Source organism: Podarcis tiliguerta, assembly GCF_965153285.1.
Source record: "Podarcis tiliguerta genome assembly, chromosome: 12".
Lineage (NCBI taxonomy): Eukaryota > Metazoa > Chordata > Lepidosauria > Squamata > Lacertidae > Podarcis > Podarcis tiliguerta.
The window spans coordinates 38,847,297-38,869,148 of NC_139545.1; the positions used below are offsets into that span (position 1 = coordinate 38,847,297).

At 43.6% G+C, this 21,852-nt stretch overlaps 1 protein-coding gene across 1 annotated transcript in view; it reads left to right on the forward strand.

Moving 5' to 3' along the window:
- GPR158 (G protein-coupled receptor 158) overlaps positions 1-21,852 on the forward strand; it is a 118,065-nt gene that overhangs the window by 38,992 nt on the left and 57,221 nt on the right. Inside the window, exon 3 of the mRNA XM_083406123.1 lies at positions 21,282-21,384. Within this exon, the coding sequence (XP_083262249.1) occupies positions 21,282-21,384 (103 nt within the window). The remainder of the gene's footprint in view (positions 1-21,281; positions 21,385-21,852) is intronic.

The following is a 21,852-nucleotide window of genomic DNA, read 5'->3' on the forward strand; positions in this document are numbered from 1 at the left end:
CACTCTCTAATTTCTGTTCTGTTTCTTCCCTCTGTCTGCTTGTTTTTGTTTTTCCTGCTGGGAAATGATTTCCAGCTTGAATTACTGTTGCTATGCTAATTAAGTTTGGTAGATGGAGGCATGTGGGGGAAGTTCATATAAGATCAATGGAAGGCACTTAGTCCAGAAATATTTTGGAGGGGGGAGGGGCAATTCAATGCTCGCTCATATTGCTGCACTATTACTGCGGTCAATGGGTTTACCAGCTCCACATGGTCAATAGATTGCTTCCTTACTTTCCGTTGTTCCGATGATGGGGACCACCAAGCAGGGCTATGGATATTCTCCGATTCTGCAGAATACGGAAAGTGGGGTGCAGCTTTTATTGGGAATCTAAACTTTAAACACCTTGGGACCAGGGCACCTGAAAGCTTCTGTCATCCCCTACATACTCAACCAATCACTGTGTCCCTCAGGAGAGGACATCCTCTTGTAAGGACATTCCACATGTGTAAGAAGTTGATATTTTAGCATGGCTGCACCTACACTCGGGAACTAGCAGCCTATTGACACCAGGCAGGTGCCTTTGCTGTATTCTTTTCAGCACATGCTTAGAACATTTTTGTTTAGGGAAAGCATATCTAGACAGGTAAAAGTTAACATGTGTTTTATCTCTTTTTAGCTATTGTTGGTTTTGAGTCATCTTTTGAATGCTTTTATATGCTTGTTTTTAACTGATGATGTTTATGTTTTATTTTATATTTTTGTAAACCTTTTAGAAGGTTATATCCTACCCTTGATGGCATTGACACTCCAGGGTCTTTGGTAGAGGGTCTTTCACATCATTTGCTACCTCATTCTTTTCAATGGGAGATGCTGTGGGCTAAACTTGGGACACAAATCCCCAGCCTTTCTCTCCACAAGAAGAGGAGTTGCTGAATAAGATTTCCATGGACTCCAGTGGTCTCCATATCTTCTTGACCCTCCCAATGATTGCCAGAAGCCAAAATGTATTATGCACCACCACCACCACCAACTTTTATTTATACCCCGCCCTCCCTGGCCAGAGTCAGGCTCAGGGCGGCTAACACCAGTAAAATCACAATAAAAACAATAGCGGAGGGGGGGGAAAAACACTACCAATTTAAAATACGGGTTAAAATACAATTTAAAATGCAGCCTTATTTTAATAGTAGCCCATAGTTCAAAACTATAAGGGGAGAGAAACATAAGGGTCAGACTGAGTCCAAACCAAAGGCCAGGCGGAACAGCTCTGTCTTGCAGGCTCTGTGGAAAGATGTCAAGTCCGACAAGGCCCTAGTCTCTTGCGACAGAGCGTTCCACCAAGTCGGGGCCAGTACTGAAAAGGCCCTGGCCCTCGTTGAGACCAATCTAACCACCTTGAGACTTGGGACTTCCAAAGGGTTGTCATTTGTGGACTGTAAGTTCCTCCATGGGGCATACCAGAGAGGCGGTCCCATAGGTATGTGGGTCCTAGGCCGCATAGGGCTTTAAAGGTCAAAACCAGCACCTTAAACCTGACCCTGTACTCCACCGGGAGCCAGTGCAGTTGGTAAAGCACTGGATGAATGTGATCCCACGCAAGGACCACATAAGGAGCCTCGCCACGGCATTCTGCACCTGCTGGAGTTTCTGGGTCAGCTTCAAGGGCAGCCCCGCATAGAGTGAGTTACAATAATCGAGCCTGGAGGTGACAGTCGCATGGATCACTGTGGCCAGATCAGGGCAAGAGATGGAAAAATGGAAAAATGTTTTGATATAAACCCATAGAATTCATTCCATGGAAGGCAACTAGCTTGCACTTCGGCCACTTTGAATCAAGATTCAACAGCAATAGAAGCATGTGTGTGATTATGACTGTGGTGCCCAGTTTGCTCTTCTATCCAGGTTAACCCATCAGCTCTGCCAGCTAGAAAGTTACACATATTTCATCTCCTCAACCAAAAGGTAGTAGCAATAGCAGCATGTTCTTCTCCTTTCCTAAAGGTGAGACCTTGGAGTTGGGTGTTAATTAGTGTGTGTGCTCTGACCCATTGCCTGGGACTAGATTGGCCAATCTGGTTGACGACCAGGAGCCCACATTCTGTAACTCACTTACACACACACCTCCCAGAACTGATTTTGGATTGAAGGAAAACGAGTGCCTAACCCTCCCAGGCTTCTGTGTCATAGAAGTGCTGACTGGGATACCACCCATAATGATATTCCATCCCAAGTAGACCCAGGCTGTTATGACACTTTTATTGTTGCGTGTGACTTAACTCAGAAATATTATACTTCAAAAATAGCATGTTAGGAGAGGGGGGGGGGAACACATTTTTCCCCAGATAAATGAGTCAGAGGCTTTTTAAAGCTTTCAGCATTGCTGTTTTGATCTGCTGCTCATTTGTAATCTTGGGACTGTATTGGATGGTTGAACAGCAAACAGGATCACGCTGGTCCATGAAATTAACAGAGGGGGTGGATAAACTCCAACACGCAGTCTGAAAATAATTTGGGCGTGATGGATTATGTGGAGAAGCCGTTGTAAGATCTTGTGATATTTGTTGACCAGAACTGGCCTCTCCCATTACGGCTATGAGAGCTATCTTCAGATATCTCAAGAGCTGTCACATGGAAGACAGAACAAGCTTGTTTTCTCCTGCTCAAACCAATGGCTTCGAGTTTCAAGAAAGGAGATTCCGACTAAACATCAGGAAAAAGTTTCTGACGGTTAGAGTTGTTTGACAGTGGAATGGACTCCCTTGGGAGGTTGTGGACTCTCCTTCCTTGGAGGTTTTTACGCAGAGATGGGTGGCCATCTGTCACGGATGCTTTAGTAGAGACTCCTGCAGTGCAGGGGTTTGGACTTAGATGACTATTGGGGTCCCTTCCAACTCTACAATTCTGTGATTCTATGATAAAGTTGGCCAATGATGTTATCAGTACACCAGTCATTGACCTAGCAAAGCCTGGCCGTTGACACTGTGGTTGCCAAGGGAAAAATAGGCGTGAGTACTCCCTTCTTCTATAAGGTCGAGAATGCACCAAGCCCACACCAGATGCTATCATCCTCAATTTCTAATGGTGTCCTAAGCTGAGGCACAAACATGCTTTGCAAAGACTTGATGCAGCGAAGAGGACCTAGCTCACTTTGCTGCAGCTGTAGAAAAAAAGTCCAGTGAACCTTCCCAAATCTGGAAACAACTGCACAACTCATCATCAGTTCCAATTATTTTTGGAAGCTCAGAAGAGATGAGAAGAATTGTCCATGTAGTTCTTTTTGTGCATGAGTTTTCCATTGACTCCTTTCGCACGTACATTGGATTTATCAAGGATATGGATAGTGAACCTGTGCCCCCCTCCCCTGCTCCCATCAGGCCTAGCCAGCAGATGGCAGGGCAGATGAGAATTGTAGTCCAGAAACATCTGGAGATTCCCCATCTAGGAGGAAGACTCTCAGCATATTTTGTTCCCAGAGCAACTCTTGAGCCCATTCCCTCTCTTGGATTGACAGAGCTGGGAGAGCTCAAAGCACAAAATCTGTATTTGGGATTTCCCCTCCCCCAGTATAATATTAATATAAGGTTACCAGATTTTTTTCAATGAATCCAAGGACACTTTTCAGCTTCCTACTAAATAGATGGATTTTGTCAGGGGACTGATTTGTAAATCCAGGGAAATGAGGACGTCTCGTAACCTTATATTAATAATAATAAAAATGGAAGTATATCATCGCTCAGTTTGAAACGCACACACAAAACAGATTCTGAGAATTTCCCCAAGTTTCATTTGAGTTGCACATTTCGGCAGTTCTCCAACAGTAGATAGTAGGTGTTTCTTCAGTCACGGGGAAGCTGTTGATAATGTCCTTCACAATCCGATGCATTGAGTTCTATGGTTTAAAGTGGAGACGGGGAAGGTGTCGCCTTCCAAATGCTGTTGGACTGCAACTTCAGTCATCACTGGGCTTTAGCATGTTCAGACAGTCACGGTTTCAGTCCTCGTCCTCTTCAGGTAGGGCTGGGAAATACCCTTCTCTGAGATCCTAGAGAGCTACTGGGTGGGGTGTACCAATGGGCTGATTTGGTATGAAGCCAATTCTTGTGTCCTTTCCTCAACTTGTAGCACTGTATTTGGTTAGAAAACTAGTGGCAGCTCTACTGACTATGCCATGGCATTTCTGTCTCCCACTTGGTCAACAACCAGAGCTGACCAGAAGGGGCTTAGCTTTATCCTCTTATTGAGTAGGCTATAAATAGATGCATAATTAGAAGCTAGATAACACTACATATTGTATCAGCTAGAATTTTGAAATAAAGTTCATTCGCAGGCATGGCAATGCCTTGCACTGCAGCTTACGAAGTTTGCAGAAGGGTTTGTCACACAACCGAATCCTGGTGTAAAAGCAATGCTAGAGAAACCGGGATGCAAACATAGGTTATATCCCTAGTGTGTGTAATGTGTCCATGCCAGATGGCAGTGGCTGTTATGCAGAATACATCCCCTGTGCTTGATCTTTGAATGCTATGTGTTTCTGATGCAGCTTAGTGGTGTAATTTGGCAGTTTGCTTCCAAACACAGTTGTGGGTTTGTTTGTTTTTTTAAAAAAAGCTTAGCAGATTCATCTTTGCTGAGTGAGCTACTTGGGGCCATGGACTTTGGATAGGGGTGGGGAGAAATTTGATACAGCTCAAATCTATCAAATTCTCACTTCCTGAAACAATATGAGAACCAAAACACAGCCATCCTTCAAAATTCACACTTAAGAATTTTGTGGTGCAGTTCTCCAGCAAAACAATACTTACAAAAATGCATATATTAGGAGAAAGGGTATACCAAAAAGAGCATGTTAGTGAAAATAACATACAAAAAATGCAGTGCTATATTAGTAGAAATTGCTTGCAAAAATGTGTTTATTGGGGGAAATTCACAATAAAAAGCTGAAGAACCACAGAGTTGGAAGGGACTCTAGTCTAACCCCTTGCAATTCTGGAATCACAGCTATTGACCACAGAATTTTCACATGTCTCTCCTCTTTTCAATGCATTTCCCCATTGCTTTCCAAACTTTGAATAGTCGGTATTTTTAAAAAAGTGAGTTCCCTCACAGTGTTACAGTCAGTGCCACACTTTCAATATCTAAAAAAAATGTGATGGTACTTCAGTACCCCACCCCTAAAAAAGCACTGTTCCCCCATCTGTCACACTTCCTTTATCTTTCTCAGTTTTTCTCTCCCTCCCTCTTTGGTTTTATTGTGCAGACCTAAATACCCAGTATGAATTTGAATCCCTGCTGGAAAACAGTGACAGTGGGGGGGGGGGGGGCTTGCCTTTTGCATATGCAATTTTACAGCCCTTTACAGTTTTGCCTGAAGAGCATCTTGAACCCCTCCCACAAAATAGCAACAGTCTGGAGGCAGCCGTGAAGACTTGGCAGTGAGGTAGCTTTGTGCAGGAGGGGACACAGGTCTCTTCCGTGGACACACACTCTCTCCTTTGCTTTTGCACCACATAAGGCTGAGAGATGACATCCTTGCCACCCCTTCTACTGCTGTCACCACAGATACCCCCCCTCAGACTTCAGCTCCAGGATTGTCACTCAGGCCAAGTGTCCCATTTGTCTAACGGTAGGGCAGGCGAGCTCTGTGCACTCAGAAATAGCAACCTGGAATTGCTTTTGTTCTTCCTTTCCATCAGCGATGGCTGCAGATAATGAACAGCCACGGGCTGTTCATTACACTTGTACAGTCAAGCTTTTAGAATAAAAATAACCCACCGTGATTTCACTTATGAGAGAACAAAAGGAGGGCTAGCTCCGTTGAATCTAGCAAATTGGGCCACTAAGGGGCGATGTGCAGTGAGTCACAGTTTAATCGGCCTTTTCTTCTGCCCTGTTAAAGCCAAACCACATCTCCGTGTTTATTTATTTATTTATTTAACCATTGTCGTCGTCGTCTTCTTTTTTAAGAAGTGGAAAACCCCCTCTTTAAATCAGTATCCTTGGTTGTCAGTGGGGCACTTAAAAAACAACAACACAACCCTTTATATTTCCAGCCAGATACCTCTTTGCTCTGCTTCTGAGTCATCACGCTGACTGTGTGATTCACGCAGCTTGCTTTTCATGGAGATGAGTCAGTCCCAAGTTTTTTGGGCAACGAGATTGCCCTGCTATCTCTTACTGCTTTATCTCCAGTAGATTGAGAAAATGTTCTGAGCCATATAGTTGTAGGAAGAGCAACCGAAATAGCTAATAAGAGGGAAGGAGATGGTAATCCACGAGTGAGTGACAAGGCAGTTAGCTTGATCCTCTAGGGGAGGGGACCGTGGGGGGCAGGTGTGGGCAAGGAGGGAAGATCTCTGGGCTTATCAAGCGCAGATTATCGGAGACAGATTCAGAGCAGAACCACGGTTTGAGTAACACAGGCAGTCCTGTGTTTGTTCAATGTTTTAGCTCGTGTTTCCTCCAAGGAGCATGTGGTTCTTCCTCTGCTTGGTCTGTCCTTATAATAACCTTGTGATGTAGGTTAGGCTGAGAGACTGGCCCAAGGTCACCCAGTGAGATTCATGGCTAAGTGGTGATTTGAATGCTCCTAGTTCAACACTCTTCTGTTGGCAAGAACAGCATTTTCCAGGCCTGGTGCATGGTTTGTGGATAGTGTAGTGCTTGGGAAGAGGAGGTAAACATAAGCAACATTGAACGCTTGGGTAGAAAAGCAAGAAACAAATACATGTTACACATATGTTCAACTATAGGATACATTCCCACAGGAGGCAGTGTTGGTCACGAACTTGGATGCTTTCCAAAAAAAGGTTATACAAATTCATGGAGAAAAAGGCTATCAGGGGCTACTAGCCATAAAATCCATATTTGTTGCTCCACCCACTTTTGCCTTTGACCCCGCCCACTAGCACATGGCCCTTGGAAGATTTCCCAGAAGCCCTCCAGCTAGAAAAGGTTCTGGATCCCTTTTATAATGCATGACTTAGGTCTCAGTTTGCCTCTTGGAGGCTCATTTATGTGAAAAGGAAGACCAGGAGGAATTGTGATTCTCTTCCACATATAATTCAGTGCGCATGGGATCTCAAAAGGAAAACACTCTGTGGGTTTCCTTAACTTTTATTGAGACAATGACTGATATGGCTAGTAGGTGGTAGACCCAATCTAGAGAAAGACCCAACCTAGAGAAGGTTGTGATGGTAAAACCCAGTTGGAACCAGGGTGGTCCAAATGTCCTCAATTATATGCTTGCCCCATTTACTTGTATTAGAAGTCAGCCATGCCTACTTTCCCCCCTCTGGACTGACCTGCTGGTGAAATTCAGTATCAATACTGCCAACTTGGAGACAACCAGCAGCTGCCACTACTCCCACTATTTTCACTGGATACCTTGGGTAAAGGACTCCCCATGAGCCAAAGGAACTGCTTCCACACTTGTGAATTCTTCCAGTACAAAACTGTTGTTAAAACAGAGCTGTAGGAGCAGCGAATCAACCACCTCTTTTGTTTCTTAGAGCTGATGTGCTCCCTGCCACTCCTGTTCTGCTTTTTGTAGAGAGGGGACTTAATCTTCTGGTATCAGTTTGTTATTACTTGGATGCCCCACTGCCTAAGTCATCCAAATAGTTCATCATTTCTGGAGAGCAAGAGTGTTTCCAGCACTATGCTATTATTTATTGCCTGGCAGAAAAAATTACCCAGGGAAGGCTTAAGAAGGTTGAGCTATTTCTGGGGGAGCTCAGTAGACAGAGCCTGAGACTCGTAATCTCAGTGTCATGAGTTTGAGCAAAAGATTGCCCACATTGGGCAAAAGATTCCTGCATTGCAGAAGGTTGGACTAGATGATCCTCACGTTCCCTTCCAGGTCTACAGCTCTATGATTCTATGATCTCTCTTTTTACCTGATATATTTCTTTGCATGTTTTGAAGGAAATAGTGGGGCAACCTTGTTGCCTGCTCACACTTTGGATGTAAAATAACAGTCATTGAAACCCTCAGCTTCTTCTGAAAGTTCTATGTCAGCTGAACGATGGGGGGTGAAGACGCTTCTTCAGGTATACTGGGCTGAGGCTGTTTAGGGCATTAAAGGTCAACACCAATACTTTGAATCGTGCTCGGAAATGTACTGGAAGCCAATGAAGGTCTTTCAAGACCAGTGTTATATGGTTTTAGCAGCCACTCCCAGTCACCAGTCTAGCTGCTGCATTCTGGGTTAGTTGTAGTTTACAGGTCACTGCATCCCTTTCGATTCATGGCTGCTTGAGATCCTTCACTGCATTTCTCTGAAATATATGTATGCGTGTGTGTGTGTGTGTGTGTGTGTGTATAGAGAGAGAGAGAGAGAGAGAGAGTGGTACCTCGGGTTACATACGCTTTAGGTTACAGACTCCGCTAACCCAGAAATAGTGCTTCAGGTTAAGAACTTTGCTTCAGGATAAGAACAGAAATCGTGCTCCGGCGGCGCGGCAGCAGCAGGAGGCCCCATTAGCTAAAGTGGTGCTTCAGGTTAAGAACAGTTTCAGGTTAAGAACGGACCTCCAGAACGAATTAAGTACTTAACCTGAGGTACCACTGTATATATAATGTCCTCTGTGGCCTTTTAACTCTTTTCTAGGGCTTTGCCTGAGCAAATGGATAATAAAGTGTTACACAAAGCAACAATTCCAGTTGTCAGCTCCACCCCGGCTATGGATTCTGCTCACCAGGGGAGGCGTTGAATGAAATGCAGCACAGTCAGACTGGCTCTCCCCCTCCCCACTCCTTCCCACCCTCCGCTTTCTCTCACCTTATTACCTGATAAATGGAGCTTTCTGTATCAGCAGCCTGGTAAGGATTTCAAAAGGGGAAGTTGGGATTTATGATTATTGAATGCCGAAGGAGAGCAATGAAGCACAGGAGCTATTTCTGATGAGCCATGCCAGCTTTTGATCACTGTTGCTATCAATGCCAGGAATAATGGCCTAGATGTCCTAGCAGAGGATGCATTTCTTGATGACTTCAGTGGAAACCTTTCAGCGGGGGTGGGTGGGGAAAGGACACACCAAATAAGAGTGGAATCCATATTCAGTTTTTCTTAATTCAGGTCTGGGGCCAAAGGAAGACTTCCAGCCCTCTCTGTCTGGCCATTTGGATTCTTCCAAGGCATCACCCACTCCCTGGACCTACTTTGTCCCCCCTCCCCCTAAGTGCCCTTTTGTGGTTGGAATTTGTCCTTGAACTATGAGAAACAAGTCCCCCGTGAGCCTCATCTTTGTGTGTGTGTGTCTGCAAAAATATCTGAATTTTGTGCGGTTGGATAAACCGCTACAGTCTGGTATAGTGGTAGACCTGGTAGACCTGGATTCAAATCCCCACTCTGCCATGAAACTCACTGGTCTTGGGCCAGTCATTGCCTTTCAGCCTGACCTACCTCACAGGGTTGTTGTGAGGAGCTCCTTTGAGGGAAAAAAGAGGGATAGAAATTAAACAATTTCTTCTTTGTATAGTTGGAAATAAGCCCAGATATTACAGCAATGTCTTTAGTTGCTAGTAATTTCTCATCCCATGGAAGTCAAACAGGCAGAGGTGCTGACATTGGAACTTCTCACTGATGAGATAAGTCTTTAAACATGCCAGTATAGATTTCTACTGTTCAGGATACTAGCATCTCTCCTCCAACAGTTCCTAAGTAGTCAATGGCTTCTCATCATCAGGCTAGTTCGAGAGTGTCCCCTTAGGGTTTTTTCCCCCCTAAATATTTTTTTACCTCCGCAAACCTTGGAGTTTCCTTGAGCCTATTGATAACTCCCTGTTGTGCATGGGTGCTTCTGCTAGCCATTGTTGCAGCAATGGCCCTCTCACCCTGAACATTGGAAATAGAGGGAATATTTCCCTGCTGTGAATGGGTATTACAGGTTACTATTTGCTCTCTGAGAGCTTAGGGTAGAGAGAGGTAGATTAATTAAAGCACCGTATATCTAGGATCTTTTCATTCCAAAGTAACTTTTAATTTTTTTTTGCTGTGCTTAATACTGTTTTAGTCTCCTTTTGGCAGAAAATCATGATTCACTAATGGCACCCTCTCCGTCAAATGTTGTACAACTACATTGGCGTGATTAATATTTGAACAAGCCCTAATAGCACTTTGCACAGAGTTCAGAAATGCTGCTGAGACTTTCCAGGGAGCTAAACTTTCCAACTCCAGCCTCCAGAGAGCAGTGTTCGTGCTTATAGTAAAAATAATGCATTAGTGGGCAGTTTTTCTTCTCTGAATGCAATACGTTTGGATCTGTGAGTTGAAGACATGGGGACTGAGAACAGATCTATACGTTAAGTGCAGAAACATACATTATTTTGGATTTGGGTTTTCCTTTTGCCAAGCAGCCTACACTGTTTGCATTCCAAGAGACCTGAATTTATCTATGGAGATGAACTGGCATCTACTGCAATTAACCTATTTAATGGCCTGTGAGTTTGGGGTTGCAATCCATCAACTGGGAATACTAGGCATTCTGTGTATGTGTGTGTGCTATTTTAATCAGGACTGCAGCATATAGGAATGGCAGGCTTAATCTTTCCTTCTCCAGCTGTGATCTTGTGCTATAATTAGCCTTGCCGGTGTGAGGGGAAGAAGCTCCCTTTGGTGCCAATGGGAACTTTCCCCATACAATTTATTTTTATTTTATTATTTCCATTTCTGGCCTATCTTGCATCAGCTGTGTTCCCAGGACAGGCTACAACAATGAGTCAGTCAATCAATCAATCAATCAGTCAAAGGATTATTAGAGACAGCTTACCATTAAACTTCTGTTTTGTAAGAGGTTTTCTTACAATCAATCAGTATATGCATTTAGTTAAATAAACAAAGCAAAGCAAAGTACAAAATATAAAGCAGTACAAAATCTCAGCCTCAGTGGAATTAATGATTAAAGCTGACGAACTAGGAACTGACAGAGGGACAACAATGAGGGATTGAGAAGTGCTATATATATAATGCCCCCAAAAGCAGAATCCGGCAGATGATTGGGTTTGACCCTCTAATATACTGGATGGGAGATTTGTCAGAGCTCCCTTAGGGAGAGGTGCTGTGCTTGGAACCACTTTAGAGTTTGAAACATTCTCTCATCTGTTCTCCTACTGTAGATTTTATCAAGAGGTTTGCAAATGCATCACTTATCCCCTTGTGAGGTGGTTTCCTGGTTGGCCCTTAGAAATCCTTCTGAGTATCTTCCTTGAGGGAAGGAATAAATCTATTATGAAGCACGTGGCAATGCATGTGAACGTTGTAAACTCTCTGAGTGATGGAAGATCTAGGACAGACAAAAGAAAGTACTTCTTCATACAGTTCAGGAGCGATGGAATCCGCTCCCACAGGAGGCAGTGACGACTACCATCTTTGATGGCGTTAAAATGGGATTACACAGATTCATGGAAAAGTGGGCTATCAACGACTGCAAGCCATGATGGCTATGTTCTGCCTCCACTGTCAGAGCCAGTATGCTGATTATCTATTGGTAGGAATCACAAGAAAGCACTCTTTGCCCACAGATTACGCTTGTGGGATTCCCATGGGCATATGGGTGGCCTTTTAATTCCTTACTGCTCGTGTTTATGTCAATCCTGCTAAGGTGTTTAATTGTTTACAATTTGTTTTCATGTATTCAATAATTCCCCCCCCCCATTCTAATAAAAAAAGGGCTCTCGTCTTGATCTTTTAAACTTCCAGCGAGTTTCGCCATCTCTGCATATTCCATCAGTTTTGATTGCCAGTTGTCTCTTTTTTTTGGAGCCAGTTCCTCTTTCCAGTTTTGGGCATATATCATTCAAGCAGCCGTGGTTGCATACATGAATAGTTTTTTTCTGGTCTTTCGGCACCTCTTCTCCCAGTATTCCTAAAAGAAAAGCTTCTGGTTTCTTAACAAAAGTTATTTTCAACATTTTTTTCAATTCATTATAAATCATTTCCCACAAAACACACATATTTGTGGCAGGTGAAGCATCCATGATACAGGGCTCTTCAGAATGCCTTTGGGTGCTGTGGACTCCTCCTAGTCTTTAGCTGGAGTGGGTTTCTTCATCTGAATGGGTCCCTCCAGGATCTGAGTTGGACAAGGTCCGGACACTTTGCCATATGGATTCCCAATGGCCGCAGCACACAATCAAATTCAAAGTGAAGACACTTAAGATAGAACAGAATGGAACTAGGTGATGAGTGAATTGAAGCATCTTTTTGATAGGTAGCTAGAGGAGATGGTAGCTTGTTTTCATCACAGAGAATAAGAAAACAGGTAAGTTCTGTTGCTATCACCACAAGGCATTGATGGTTTTAAAGGAGTTTTTGTCTGATCCCTGAGTTAATGACATCCCCAAAGTCCAGAGCTGAGCTGGAATCAAAATAATAAATCACTAGTCTTGTTGGTTCCTATTTAAAGAATGGGAGAGATGTTCCTTCTTTTGAACCGTTGGGAATAATCCAAGTGGAGGTTGTTCACACACGGCCCAGGCACAGGTGGATAATGTGTACTTTAGCTTACTATAAAAAGATTGTGAATCACTTCTTTTTTGCAGAAGTGGATAGCTTCAATATAGCCTAGCTTTTATTTTACTCTGCCTAGACCAGTGGTTTTCATACTGTATTCCTAGGGGTGAGAAAAACAAGAAGGGGAGCTGGGACAGAGCAGACACAAATGTCCTTAATAAGCAGATTGGCCTGAGTTACTGATATATATATTTTCTGCAATGTGCTGCTGCAGAGTAGTGTTGCCTATATTCTAGGGTCCAGTCTCAAATTTCACAGGACAAAGGAAATACTGAAGAAGAATAGATGGCAACTTGCAAGAACTCTAGGTTCCAGCTTAGAGTACTCCAGAATTCCCTGCAACATGTTAGTATTTTTTAGCGCACAAATCAATCCACATGGAAGTGCTATTGACAGTGCATAGCCACTGACCTTCAGATCACATGTTGCTTTGAGAAAGAAAAGGATAAGATTCAGGCTATACCCCCCCCGAGAGTACCTTCTTCTGTGCCCCCCAAGCCCTACCACTACCCTCATTTTCAAAGGATGAGTCCTCAGAGCAGTTCCTCCATCTTTAGACCATGAATGGTCAACCTGTGGGTCTCCAGCTGCTGTTGACTTTCAACCCCAGCCAGGATGGGCAGTGTCCAGGGATAATCCAGCAAAATATAGAGAGCTACGAGATAGATAGTCATCCCATCTTACACCTCACAGAAGGATACAGAATCAAACAAGGATATAGGCGCTTCCTTCAAGGAGGTGGAACCTAATGCATTACAGGCTTTGCTTGCCTTCATAAGGGTTCAGCTTGCTTCAGTTCCCTACATAGCTGTCAAGCGTCCCTTATTTGGCGGAACAGTCCCTTATCTCAGCACCGTGTCCCGCTGCTGTCCCTTATTGATGATGTCCCTTAAATTTCCCGGGTTTCAAAGGAAGCAGCTCCTCTCCCTCCCTCCCTGCTGGCCAGGGAGGAGGGAGGCTCCAACTGTGTTGCTTGGCTGCGTTGCTCACCCAATAAGAAGTCTAAGAACGACTGGGGGGTGGAGCTTGCATGCCTTGTGCTGATCAAATCGGCTGCGTTGCCTGGGGACTTGCCTTTGCTCAGTGCTTCCCAGCGGAGAGGTGATGGTGGTTTTCCTTGAGGCTTTCTTTGGCTGCTGGCTGGGCTTTCTGCCTTTGGCTCAGAGGGACTCAGAAGTTGAACATACCTGTGCCCGGAAAATCCCTTATTTTGGCTGCTCATCCCTTATTTTTGAGGCTGCTGGTCCCTTATTTTCAAATCTGTAAGTTGACAGCTATGGTTTCCTATTGGGTCAAGAACTTTGCATCAAAATGCATCTTTGCGTTAAGAGCTATGTTCCTGATTTCTGGTTTGGGCAGCCTGGTAGAAACTTCACTGGAGTGTGTCCATTGCAAGGCTCAAATCTCCACAGAATAACACAGATGGCTGAAAGTTTGAAAATCATTGCTCTAGTGTTTAGCTAACTCAAGGGTAGAATAATGATTTATGTTCAGTTCACAACTTGATCATTCTTTGTGGAAGCTCTTCTAGATTTCTCTCTCTCTTCAGTGAGCTAAATTCAAAATGTAAGACCCTTGATTGTGTTCATATATGGTTTTCAGGCATTCAGGGAATTTTCTTATCTTAGAGGTGAAGTGGTTAACCTCAAGGTGAAGTGGGCAAATGTAATTCCAACCTGTGAAATTTAAAAAATAAATAAATCTGGATATCAGCATTCTCCAGCATTATTGTAGATATGAAGAGGATAAACAGATGGAAGCTAACAAAAAGTAATTAAAAAGTAATTAACCTCTCCAAGAATTAAAGCAATAAAAAAATCTCCCAATAAAAAAACAGTGCAGGTGTGCTAGCAACGGGGTGACATGCTTTTGATACCTGGCTCTAGTTCACAACCAGGCATGTTTCAAAGCACTGTTCCTTGGAACATTGTGGGAAATTTAAATGGTGGTCTCCAGGCTCAGCTTGTTCCAATTGGAACACAGCTGTTTCCCATTGTTGCTCTTACCAGGTAAGCTCGTCAAAGCTGGGGCTTCTTCCAACATTAAGGAACCCTCTCTTAAGAGAGGGTCCACCAGAGAACACCCCTACCTGGAGCTAGCCCTGCTGCCCACTCCAGCTAGCCTTGCTTGGATCCAGCCAATGCTATTTAAAGAGGGACAGAATTAGAGATTTGTGAGAGATGCCAGAATCTTCCCCCCTGGGTTCCTTATCCTCCTTAAATCTAAACACATCCTTAGCCTAAGGGCCATGGGAATAGGGACTGTCATTTGTTGACTCTAACAACCATTTCCTGGAGGGGTAGCCAGCTTAGATAAGCTGGTCCACACAGCCCAACTCCCCTGTGGCTGCTTTTTATTGTGGTGACATAGAAAATAGGCCTGCATATCAAATGCCAAAGCTATGTAGCACGGCTAAAATAAATAAGCATTTATAATAGGGGAAACTAGGTTTCTAGGTTATTGGGAGGAAGCAAGAATTCTTGGAACAGAAAAAGGTATGGAGTGTTTCGTCTCTGCTTGCTCTTCCATCCCACCAGCCTGACTATTCTCTTGTGGCTTCAGACTTGTCTTTTAAAAGGCCACCTGTAATTTCTGCCCTCATAAGCACACAATACAGTGGTACCTCGGGTTAAGAACTTAATTCGTTCTGGAGGTCCGTTCTTAACCTGAAACTGTTCTTAACCTGAGGTACCACTTTAGCTAATGGAGCCTCCCACTACTGCTATGCCGCCGCCACACAATTTCTGTTCTCATCCTGAAGCAAAGTTCTTAGCCCGAGGTACTATTTCTGGGTTAGTGGAGTCTGTAAGCTGAAGCGTTTGTAACCTGAGGTACCATTGTACTTAGCCAAACCATGGCTCACTGCCTAGGTCCTCTCGACCTTCTTATTGTTCTTTACCTTAAAATCAGACTTGGACCATGCAGGCTGGGGCCCTTCCAGTAGAGGATTGAATTCTGTAAAGCAAGGCACAAGGCTACTCTGCCTTCAGAGGTTAGGTGACCCAAGGACAGTGCCCTTTTATGATGCCCTCCCCCAGCTACAAAACAACTTCCTGAAGCATGTTTGCCCAGCAGCTCCTTAAATTTAGGCACCAGTCAAATGCTACTTCATTTGTTGATCTTTTAATGTGGGGAGAAAACGCTTTTCTGCATCTGATTTCAACTGGCTAATTTGCTTTGCATTCAGTTCTTGCTGTATTGTTTTAATCTGTTGTAAACTGCCCAGCATATCATTTGATCCCTTGTTCCATACACATCCATTCCTGTTCTGCTGGCCACCTTCACATTCATATTTCTGCGTTCCACCTCCTCCTCCTCCACTGAACTCCACAACTGAGGCAGGTTTCCAGGCCCATTCTGGTCCAGCCATAGCAGCTGCACACCTGCGACAGTTTCTATGCCTATATTTTGCCTTACATTGTATTTAGCTTTGAGAATGATGCTATTTATCTGATGTAAGTTAGAAGGAAGGGAAGAAAACCTTACTGTATTGATTTTTATTCAGGATTTCTTTTGTGTGTGTGTTCCAAGTTGAAATTCACTTGAACTACATGATTACATGATGATGCATTTAAAGTGCTGTTAATCTAGAAGGGGGCTTTCAGTACACTTCCTCATTATTTAGAGATGCAGTGGCAGGATTGAAATGATTAAGTTTGAACCAATGCAATTCTGCCTCTTCCTTAGATCATTTTCCTGACTGTATTTGTTGTAATTCCTGATGATGGCACTGTTTTGTGTATGAGAATGCTGTCATTTTTGATTCCCAGTTTGTGTCCATTTATACTCATGTGTGGAGACTGACCTGCTTCCCCTGTGCAGGCTGCAAAAGGGCATTGCTGGCAAGGGATGACATATACCACTTTGGAGAATGAGCAGGGGTTTATTTAATTACAAATAGCTGATAACACTGGATCCAGTAATAGCCCTGTAAGAGAATAAATGGACGCAAATCTGTCATAAAAAGTGCCAGCATCCATAAATCAGGACATACTGCTACTGACTTCAAAGCCAACATATTTCAATGAAAAGGCTTCAAAAGGAAGCTATAATATGAAATTGCTGAATTAGAATTTAGCAATAGATTTGATTCTGCTTAGTTCTTACTTAATTGTGACTCTGGGTTGTAACTCTGGGTTTCTTTCCCATCACAGATGTTAAATTAGGACTGTGTAGCCAGGGCTACCACAGTGACTGCTGTTATGAATGGATCATTCTCTTGTTACCTCTAATATACTTGGGTTCTGTGCAGAAATGTTACAGACGTGCCTCTATTTCATGGGTTTGTTTTTGTTTCCTCCACTTGTCTTTTTTGAGCCAGTGGAGCTCAAGTATGACCTTGAAGGCAGAGGGGTCCAGCCCGCACTCTCTGGGATAGTAATGAAAAATTGAGAAAATGTGGAACTCAGTTTGATATCTGCAAGCAGAGATGGCTAGGTGTCTATGGTCAAGAAGGCCAGAGACAAGACTTACAGTACCATGGACAGATCACTGGGCTCATTTGCTCTGCCTGCTGCTGGCTGTTACTGCTGGCTGTTGCAATTGAAAACACCTGGAGGTCACCCACTGGTTGAAGGTTGCTCTAATTCAGGGGTCGTCAACCTAAGGCCGTGTGCCACTTGTGGTCATTTAACCAACCCACGAGCCGCCCCCAAACCGAGCTGCCCGCTCAGTGAGTCCCCATGTGCTGCACTAAACCGGCGCAGTGCAGGAACTCCCACGACTCTGGAAACTGCGTCTCTGCAGATGCACACGCACAATCTGGCCCACAGAGGGATCTGCTGGATTGAACCGGCCCAGGCGAGGTAAACCTTGCCGACCCCTGCTCTAATTAATTCCTCTTCTCCCAGGCCTTGACCATCCTTCCTATGTTCCACCCACCATTGCCGAGGAATGAATATCATTAAAAGGAAAGCCCTTTGACCCATAGCCCAGAAATTGGGTGCTTTTCCTTTTCTACCTGCCTGGTATGTCATCTGCACCAATGAACAGGTATTGGTGAGCAAATGGTGTCTTGCATGATGGAACTTCATTCTCCAGGTGGTTCAGGCTAAGGAGGAACTGCCTGTAGGGGCACTGGTACAAAGCCTCAGGTGCAGGTCATTAGTCTTGGTCTCAAGTTCAAGGACTCAGTCTTGTTCCTCAGCCAGCTCTTTCCCCTCTTTATTTGAGCTCTAACTCCTGCTGTGGTCCAGGACACTGCTGCCTCTTAGCTTTTAAGGTGTCATAAGATTCTTCACTGTTTCTGAAATGGATTATTAACAAGGCTGCCTCTCTGGATAGATTCAATTTCTATTCCTGAAGTAGCCCAGGCAGTTGGGGAGGCTGAAACTAGCACAGTGGATGTGTTTGCATGAAAACTACTGATGTTAAGTTGCAATTGGCAGGCTTAATCAGGCTGTTTGGATGGATGCCCCTTAACTTTTTAACTCAGCTTTAAATTGAATATGTCAGTCGAAGAATCTAGCAGCTGAAGTTAATGGGGAAATATTATTTTTGAAGCACTGGATGCATAGATGGCATTGTCAGGCTTCTTGCCCCAAATAATTTAATCACTAATCATTGGTCCATGAGTTGATAATTTGTTTCCTTCAAGCTCATGTATGTACTTTGAATATGTAGCCAGAAAGCTGATTAATTTTAACAATACAAAATAGCCTGCCCAGAATGCCTGGCATTCCATTATTCATTTTCTTCTCTCTTTGCAGTGATGAATCACATTGATTAAAGTTAACCAAGCTGAACCACCAACAATCTATCTGTAGGCTTGTCTTCATGTGTGACCTTTCTTTCATAAGGAGGTGACTTGATAGGGTGTATGTGTGAAATTTGGGCAGCCTGAGATCCTTAAGCTGTGAAACTGCAACGTGTTTAGACAAGCCCAACAACCCATCAGGAAGCTTTTTGATTAAGAGCCTGCCTCATTGCTATTGGGCCCTTGAAGGCATCTCTGCTTTGTGGTCTAGAACATGGCAGTGCCATGTTTCCAGCGCGCAGCCTGGAGGTGAGCCAGTCCACCTGGAGTTAAAGAGATTTAAGGCCCAGCGCAGCTGTGGCAGGCGAAGGCTGAGAAGGAACCCCAGCTCTCCTCTCTCTCCTCAGGGCTTCAGGTCGAAAAAAAGAAAAAGGGGGAAGAAAACTGCCCTCAGAGAAGGATCAGTCAGGTTCTAGGAATGGGTGCAAGTGCCAGGTCGCAAGTGGAACCAGAGAAGAGCAGGCTCGGGAATAGGGAAGAGGTGAAGAGCCCTCCTCATTGTGAGGCGCTGATTTATGATATTGGAAAATATTTGCTTTAAAACATACATAGAAGAGCGGTGGCGGGCTGTGTGTTGTGTTTGCTATTATGTTATGTATTTTTGTGGTTCTGTGGAAGGCCACCCTATGATGCTCGCATGATGGGCAGTATATATAAATTTAAATAAATAAGTATTGATAACGGAGGAGAAAAAAGAGAGCCTGGCTACTTCTAAATGGTATATTATAGGGTATTTATATATTGCTTTTTCCACCCAAAGCGCACTAGCCCATCTCTCCCTGGTGTATACTATAGAGGATGTGCATCTCACAGTTTCTTAGAGGCCATTTTGATTCTTATTATTTTATACAAGAATATAGGACACAATTAATCCACCTACAATTGCACTATGTTCAGAGCTCGGTAAATTTTCTGACTAGCATTATAGTCACACAACAGATGCAAAATTGCTTCTAGGATTTGAAAATTTTGGCTGGAATGAAATAAAAGGTATCCGCTAGTCCAGAATGGTGTCACGTTTGACTGCATCCCTGGTGAGTCTGCATTGTTGAGTGAGTTTATCAGCAAGTGGCAATTGCATATTTTGTCATACCATCTACTCACAGCAAATGCCTCATCGCTTTTCCAATAGGCTTGGATAAGTATTTATGCATATGCTGTGAAATTGGGAGTGGGTTTTTGGGAGGGGGAAGAGTTACTGTAAGGTTACTTTTGACAGCTTTAAAGTTTGCTCTGGCTTTGGTAGAAAACTTGGGGAGGATAACAGAGCCCCAAAGGATGGTAATTCTCACAGCTCAAACTAACTAAATGTTTAAAAATCATCCTGAAAATATTTTCAAAATGCAAAATAAGGAGAGAGTAGGGACAATGATGGAGCTCTCTCCCATCGTATATCACCTTTCCATCAACTGTTAAATGCATTCCTCTTTCAACAAGCCTTCCAAAGGGGGATCTTTATCACAGTGGTGTCTATATTGGATTTGAGTTTTTTTCATGTATGTGCTGTAGCTGTTTTAATCAGTCTCTCTCTGTGTTTTTAATATATGCAATTCTTTGACCTGTTTAATACTGTATTGGCCTGAATGTAAGCCTCACTTTCCCCCCAAATTCCGACTGTGGAAAGTTAAAGTGTGGCTTATATTCGCAACCTTATGGTATGCAGCCAGGAGCGCGGGGCAAACAGCGCCAGGAGCGCTGCAAAGCAGCGCCCGCCCCATGCATAATTCCCCCATCCTCTCCCCCAAGGCCAGGAAGGGAGAGAGTGAGGAAGGAAGGGGAAAGGCCTCCAGCAACACAGCACGGCTCCCTCCCTCCGTACCCAGTATGCAGCCAGGAGCAGCGAGGAAGGGAGCAGGTTATATTTGGGTATTTCCCCCCCCCCTTCAATTTTAAGGTGTGGCTTATATTCGGGTGTGGCTTATATTTAGACCAATACTGTATATATAACTGTTTTGTAGATGCTTTTGTTTCACTGTAAATCATTTTGAGATGCGTCATGGGAAGCAATTCACTGATGATGATGATGATGATGATGATGATGATGTTGTTGTTGTTGTATGTCCCTGGTCAATGTGGAACACCAGCGAATGTGGGTTATCCCATTATATTGTTTCATTTTACCATTACGTATAAAGTTAGACTGCCCTCAGATTGCTCCCTTTTGGTCATGTTTATCTAGAATTGGAGATCAGTTGTCCAACTCAACATTTTACTGTAAATCTCCATTTTCTGTGCTGGGATTCACTACCTCATTTTTGTCTCTACGATCACAGAAAGTGTCATAAAGCTATTATCCGCAGGTGGCTGTGACTTCACAAGTAGATATATATGCATAGATATGTTGTTCCAGTTAAATATTCATGGCCTGCATGCTAATTAGAGCCTGCTGTGATGCTTATTGTAACATTGTGGGCCGGTGATCTGCTAATACTGATAAATCTAAATGACTGGAATAAGTTTATCTTGCCTGGTTTTTTACTCTAAATAATTTTATTTTTATGCCAGCCTGCATATGTTGTTGTTTTAATGCAGTTCAGATGTGCCATGTTAATACAAAATATTTGTGCAGTGAAGATGCCCTGGCCTAGAATCACAGGACGTGGGAGTTGGAAGGGGTGTTTGGAGGTTGCCTAGTTAGACCACTTCCCTCAGCGCAGGGATTTACAATCTTCCCCCTGACTGTCCAACTTCTACTCTGAATACCTACAGTGAAGGCGAGGCCAAGGCATTCAGTCCCACTCCTATTGTTGCCACTGCTACTATCACTGCCACAGCTACATTAATTCTCTTATCTTTCACCAGCAGGTTCCAGCTTGGGTTGCAATATTTTAAAATTCAGAACGAAAAACAGTTAAAACAAATTGCAGTTGTTGTTTGAGCCTTAAAAAACAAGCAAAAAGCCCTGTTTTGCTTTCTGTAAAGGAAAGCCCCCTGCTGAATTGTCAGGCTCAAGGTGAAGATGTTCAGCATCTCTGGGAAAGTGAGTGGGTACCTCTTTCATGTTCTCCCTTTCTCCTTCCTTCCTTCCAGTGTGTGCCAGTGAAGGGCCACGGATTTGTACTCGGAGCCTACAAGTGCGTTTGTAAGGCTGGATTCTATCGTCCCAAACTGTTTTCAATGAACGGCTTTCACAGTAAGTGCCTTTGCTTTGGTTTGAAAGAGAGATGGGGAGAGAGAGAGAGCGAGCGTATTAATAATGCAGGGTTCCTTTTTATCCTTGTCAGGGCTATACGGTATATTCCCAATAGTCTGCAACGGAGGGATTATATAATCACTTAAGGAATTTTAGCCCTGTGGTTTGTCATCTGTGATACTCTGGAGAATCCTGTAAAACATACCTACTTTTAAGTGTATTTGATTTGTAAATAAATATAATTCCCACCCCCACTCCCTTAAAAACCCCTTTGCTGCTGGGCAGCAGCAATTTGTGGTATCATCATTAGAGCAGAAGTGTGCTGCGTTCCCTATTTATAAGCGCTTTAGTTTTGCTGATTTTCCTTTTGAAATTTCATTGTTCTATTATACATCTGTATAAACCAGCTGCTGGTTTTTCCAGTGTGCATAACTTCAGGAGGCAACAAATGGAGGCTCTGGGTAATTG